Source organism: Pangasianodon hypophthalmus, chromosome 23 (assembly GCF_027358585.1).
Source record: "Pangasianodon hypophthalmus isolate fPanHyp1 chromosome 23, fPanHyp1.pri, whole genome shotgun sequence".
Classification (NCBI taxonomy): domain Eukaryota; kingdom Metazoa; phylum Chordata; class Actinopteri; order Siluriformes; family Pangasiidae; genus Pangasianodon; species Pangasianodon hypophthalmus.
In genome coordinates, this window is record NC_069732.1 from 9,974,066 (window position 1) to 9,980,789 (window position 6,724).

A 6,724-nucleotide genomic window follows, 5' to 3' on the forward strand; every position below is an offset into this window, starting at 1 on the left:
TGGATCAGAGCCAGCTACAGCTTTTCCTGCTTTGAAGCTGAACCTCAAACTCATTTGTTTCCTATTGTCCAGGTTGTAAATTTACAACAGTTCTAAACGTCAAATAAAAAATGTCCAGTTCCTGAAATCACTTTGCTTAATGGTATAGTCAGTGAATTTGGCACAAGTTGGCAAAAGCTTAGTCTTGTTAGCCAGAATTGTTGCTCAAGAGTCTGGTACTCTTCACAACTAAACATGACCAGGAACTACCACGGAAACCATATACTTTGGGTGTTTCTTTAATGTTTGTTTGAATGAGAAAGGACACAAATGTGTAAACTGGGTATGTCTTTTATTTTGGGTGAATACAATAATCATAGTCATAGTACACAGCATGGGTCAAAGAGCAGACAGCAACAAAATAGGATAATCTGAGAGACAAACAGGACAGCGTCAAAATCAGGAAACATGGAACACAGAACTAAGGCTTGCATTTATAGACATCAAGCAGGATAAGACTTTGTGATGAAATGAAGAAACAGCATGGTATACATAGACAACCTAATCAAGAACTAAAACAAAACAGGTGGACACAATAGGGTAACAAATCAATGACAGGACCGAGGCAAAGATAGGACTAGTGATGCGACGGGGGGAATCCATGACAGTTTATGGTCCACATCATTTGTTTTTTCTACCATTTATAGAGCCTGGGGCACCACAGAGACTGGAGTTTTTCCTCTGAGCAGATATTTTAATTTATTGAAGCTGCCAGAATATGAGGAGAACTTAGTCAAATATTACAAAAAAGCATAGTCAACTATTACAAAAGGCATTCTGACCTAAGGTCACTGGCGTACACCAGGCTTATAGAGGCATCATGAGTCAGCTGACACAGCTCTTCATAAGCTTTGGTCCCGCTCTTCCTCACAACTAAAAGAGAGGGAATAGTGCCTCGATTACACTTTCACACCTGCACAGCATTTACACACCCCCTACCTCCCACACACACACACACACACACACATTATGAAGGCTGCCTCTATCTTAGAGTCCATGCTTTTTGGAAAACTGATAGTTGGGTCATTTGTAGGCAGCTATGGAGGTCCATTTCTGTTTTGCAATCAGCAAATAAATAAGGGAAATATATAATATATGCAAGAGAAGTAAAAATAATAAGGTCACTTTGTTTGAGAAACAAGTTCAGCACATATCAGTTTGGTGCAGAAGGATCACAAGTATATTGGAACACACATACATACTGTACATTCAACACAGAGAGATGTACACTATATGAGCAAAGGTTTGTGGACACCTGATCATCACACCATATGTGCTTTTGGAAAATCCCATTCCAGATTTAGTCCCCTTTTTCTGTTATACCAGCCACCACTCTTCTGGGAAGTCTTTCCACTAGATTCTGAAACGTGGCTGTGGGGATTTGCCCATTTAGCCACAAGACCATTATTGATATCAGGCAAGGAGGCCTGGGGTGCAGTTGGCATTCCAGTTCAGCCCAAAGATGTTCAGTGGGATCGAGGTCAAGGCTCTGTGCAGGTCACTTGAGTTCCTCCACTCCAACCTCAGCAAACCATGTCTTCATGGACCTCACTTTGTGCACAGGGGCACTGTCATGCTGAAACATGTTTGAGACCCTTGGTTCCAGTGGGAGAAATTATAATGCTACAGCATACAAAGATATCCTATACAATTGTGTGCTTCTAACTTTGTGGCAACAGTTTGGGGAAGATCCACATATGGGTGTGATGGTCAGGTGTCCACAAACTGTTAGCCATATAGTGTACATGCATGCACTAATTACACAGGACACTATTAAGGATTGTTCTTGATTATACCAGAGCTTTTCAGCGATGCTCATGTTTGTCAATATATACAAATGTAGCATTAGTTTAAGTTGAGTTAATCATTAGATATAGATGACATACGAATGAGGAAGCTCAGTTTTATAGCTACTACTGTGGTATTTATACTACATGGCATTTACACAGATGATCCGAGAATTAAGTGTAATGCAAACATTTATGAAACAGAGCTTCAAAAATAAAGTTGAACATGATGAAGGGACTCCACCTCCTCTGCACTTCAAAGCAGAACGTCTTTAGAGATTAGATGGGCTTTCAGTCCCTTCCCTGGGTACTAACTAACAGACTTCTAATCATCGCCGCGGTAATGCTGGGTGCCACTGAACCCAAATCCAGCCGAATGCCTCATTAGCCAAACTCAGTTGGCACACGGCCTTTGCTCAGCACTTAACAGATAATGAGCACAAGACAATGTTTTGAAACAATGTTGAGGTTTCATAGATAATGGTCTCCCTTATTACAGTATCTGTTTTTTTTTTTTTTCTTTTATCTGATCAGTCATCCACAGTGACCTGTCAAACAGCCATTAATTCATAATGTTCAATAGGTTGTGTGTTATACTGGTTCTCAGATCCTATTATCCATTTTAGCCTTTTGTCACCCAGCAATCAAGTATGACTTTGGTGGCACATTGTATTCGCCTTTGGATTCTCACAAGAGTTCACAGCCTCATTAACAGGCTTGTCAACTGGTCAACATGAACTGGACCTCCTTAGGGACCTCAGCATGCTCTGATAATATTTAACCAATCAATTTTGCCAGTATTAATCGTGTTTGCCTCTATAAAAGGATCAATTTACCGACCTCTAATTTAATAAATGAGCCCAGAACCATGGACCATGGTGTCCCTGTGCCAAGAGTCAAGGCTGCTGCAGTAAAGCCGAACATTACTCTTAATAAGGCTAGCCATAAACATGAGAATGACTTACTGAATCCTTGCCCAAGTAGCTGTCAATGGTTTTATGTGAAGTTTATCTGAAGATTGTGTGTGTTTTCACAGGGTCAGGTGATGTTCAGGAATGGAGAGCGCATGGGAACCATTAAATTCACACAGTTTCAAGGTAAGTGCAATCTGCAGTCAGAGATCGATTAGAATTGGGATGTCACTCTCTGGCTTACAAAATTATCCTGTAAGCCCCCTCCCTGTAGGGCAGTGTAGGGCAGTAGTGGGCTAGTGATTAAGGCTTTGGGATACTGATCGTAAAGCTGTTAGTCTAAATCCTAGCATTGCCAGGCTGCCCTTGAGCAAGACCAATAAGCTTCATCTGCTCAGCTCGATTGTAAGTCGCTTCAGATAAAAGCCAAATGAGTAAATGTAAAGCTGATATATCCCTCCTTTCTTCTTGGTTAATGTCTTTATGTGATATCACCTGTGTCTACTATCAATAATGTTTAGAAATAACAATGCTGGTAGAATACATATGCAAGATTTTATTAAAGGCAAACTCAGATTCAACAGTCCTGATCACAAACCCCAAAACATGGCCCAACTATAGAACCTGCAACTGATAAAGTTGAGAGCACACATACAAAAAAAAAAAAAACAGGACTGCAAACTAGAGAGTACATACAGATGGCACAGGATCCTGTTTGGGAACCAGAGTCTAAGCATGGCGTGTTTGAAAGGTTTAGATTTGAGTCCTTCACAATTGTTAGGTTAGACTGATAAATGGAAGGAGCAGTGTACAGCCGGCCAGTGAAACTGAACTCTGGAGAGTAGAGAAGGGGATTGGTTGAACATACAATAAAAGCAAACACTACATCAGATTCTTCTGGTCTTTTTGAAACAGGTGTGATGACCTTCTAAGACCTGTCGCCAGGTCCAGACATTCATTACACTTTTCCTATTCGTTTCACTGTAATTCCTGAATAATTCCTATTAGTTACTGTATAATATGGTGACAAAATGATAAAAAAAAACTGGAGTTTATAATGTCGCTGATAGATTTAATGCCTAATTATCTAATGTCACATTAATTAGGTTTTTACATGAGTAAGGTGGCTAGCTACTGATGTAGCTACTAAGCATGCCAGAGTAAGAGTATTTGTATCTTCAGTTTTACCTGTTCAAGACTACAACAATTTTACCTGTTTAGGACTACATTTATTATCTAATTACAAATCTTAAAGTGTATTATCCAATAACTACTATTATTCAGTAAATCCAATAAAAAATAGAAAAAGTGATACATGTAAGTCTGAATGCATCAGTGGGTCCAGGGACTGGTGACATTTGGGGAAATCCTTGCTAGCTAAGCCAAAATAAGTATTCAAATATTCCCAACTCATGTGTCATTTAAACCCAAATCCCCCTTTAAAAAATGTTTTATATTTTGACCAATGTCTAAAGTAGAACTTCTGGAAATATAGAGCGCTTGTTTCACTACAATGTTCAGTGGTATTTTTAAACTTTTTTAAATGAATTCTGCTTGTATTTTATCATTATTATTCCAATCCACAAAGTGTTTGTCAAACTGTAATTTGAAGGCCTTGATTAAATACGGTCCTCAGCTGTGTGCTCATGCTGTAATATTTTAAACACCGACATAATCATGGCAATGCATTTGTCTGCTGCGTGCATTTGGGCAATCTTGCTATGAATTCCCATACAATGCCTCTAACCCAACATGTTTCTGGAGGCCTGTGTGAGGTTTAGTTAGATAAGATTAGATCTTGGTGGAGGATTTAATCTCTGAGTGGGGATTCCCTTGTCATAACCCACAGCCAACATTTCAGTCTTATCTACCTCTGTGCAGAGCTGCAGCGGTGTCCCCTATAGCACGTTACGTCATCACACGTGTGTGTGTGTGTGTGTGTGTGTGAGGGAGAGAGAATGTTTAAAGCACAAGGACAGGGAAACCTATTAAGCTGTGAACTGGCTGCTGTTTGTGATGACAACTGACAGCCATGGATAAGTGGAGAAAAGCGCATTGGAGAAAACGTGCTGTTGCACCACTAGAACAATCACAAGAGTGGCACGTTGCCCCATGGCAGCGCTTTCTATCTCGCTCTTGTCTCTCACACACATACACCCATAAAACACACACCAAGTAAACAGAGTCATGTCTATATTTTTTGAAACAAATGTATTATTTCTTCTCATAATAAACTTCCACTCTATTTTCTTTTCATTTTGACCAATTTATCCTCTTTCTGTTTCCTGTCTCTCTTTCTGTCCTTCTTCTTCGTATTCGATCCTGCATTTCTGTCCCCCACCTCTCTCCACATTCGCTGCATGTTAATTACCCAGCTCGTATATTTAAAGGCATGTTGAGCCTCTGCTCAGTGCTGCCATACGTCTCTGAGCCCATGTCTCATATCCCTTTTTGTCAACTCCATCTGGACAAGGTGGGGGAGAAATATATAAACTAGGTATGGTAATGATGACCTTGCAATAAAGCCCAGCATATGTTCTGTCTAAATTGTTTTAGACACAGAATCACTGCAATTTCATTAATTATGCTCAACTGATATGAAGCAGAAGTCGCAAGGACACATTCTAAGTTTATCACTATATCAAATGAGTCATGTTCCATAAAATTTAGATCTAGATTCTGGGAACACTGAGAGTGAGGTGGGAATACACCTGGAATGGGACCATGCACTACGTATACCCACATTCACACACTTATTCACACCTATGGGCGATTTAGAGTCACCAATCCTCCTACCTGCATGTTTTTGGGAAGTGGGAGGACACCCATGCAGACACAAGGAGAACATAAGTAACTCAGACAGAACTAGGCCTCAGGTTCTAACTGGCTTTGAGGCCATTGATATTACCTTTCAACTGTTTATTAAATAACACTACAGTATAGTGGGTCACATATTAGACATTGTTTCATAGCTAAGAAGTGTACACCTTATTCGTGCTTTGTTTTATATTCTTATTTTATTAATGGAGGTGTTACAGTGTCTCAACAGAAGACATAAAAAGAGAACTTATGGCTCTGAATTATAAGAAATAGCTCCATTTACAGTGCAAACTCAAGGATGTATTCAGGTCCCAGCGATTCTAGCCAATCATTAGCCACCTGTGTGCTCATGTATGCTGAAGAGGGTAGAAAGCATTTTCCTTGGAGTGTGTTACGCTGCTGAAGTTTTACCATTTATTCAGTCACTGTATGTGCATAAAATAAGAATTCATCATTTTGAAATATTGAGCATAGTTTCCAAAACTATGACAAGCACTAATCATAAGTTTTTACTTAACACTTTATTTTACTCTAATTACATATGTCAAAATATAACTAATGCTCAGTGACTGTAGCAATAGCCTTCACCTGATGAAAGCTGTTAGCTTAGAAGAAGCCATTAAACAAGCCATGCATGCATGAACCCATTAGTCCAGTTTGGCCACTGAATTGTCACCTCAATGTAAACACCCGAGACAAAAAGCTCTTCTGAAGACTAAGTTAAGGGTGCTGGAAGTGACTGCTAATCTGGGCTCAGAAATAAATAGATAGATAGATAGATAGATAGATAGAGGTGGTGAGTTGGGGGCTTGGCTAAGGTTGGGTGCAGTTAGCAGTGATCTTGTGGCCTCTAATGGTATTTCAGCTGTGGCTCAGAGAGAGCTGGCCTGCATGGCTGGATGTTCAGCAGGCCATAACTAGCACAGACAGCTGCAATCAGCCTCAGCCACCTTTCCACACATGGAGCAGGGAGAAAAAGGGCATTCAAGTAAAGAGGAAAACAGTTTCCATTCTGTCATTTATATTATTTTTTAAATTGACAAATTTTTATATTCAGTCACATTAACACACATGAAAGAGGACACAATTTCAGTTTCATTAACAAAATTACAAGGTACTTATTCAACTAATTCAATTCTAGGAAAACCCATGAACACATGAGATGAA

The 6,724-nt window shown here is 39.6% G+C and overlaps 1 protein-coding gene across 1 annotated transcript in view; it reads left to right on the top strand.

Annotated features, from left to right (window-relative positions):
• The window catches only part of gabbr2 (gamma-aminobutyric acid (GABA) B receptor, 2), a 181,354-nt gene that overhangs the window by 120,982 nt on the left and 53,648 nt on the right, over nucleotides 1-6,724 (top strand). Inside the window, exon 8 of the mRNA XM_026929439.3 lies at nucleotides 2,863-2,923. Within this exon, the coding sequence (XP_026785240.2) occupies nucleotides 2,863-2,923 (61 nt within the window). The remainder of the gene's footprint in view (nucleotides 1-2,862; nucleotides 2,924-6,724) is intronic.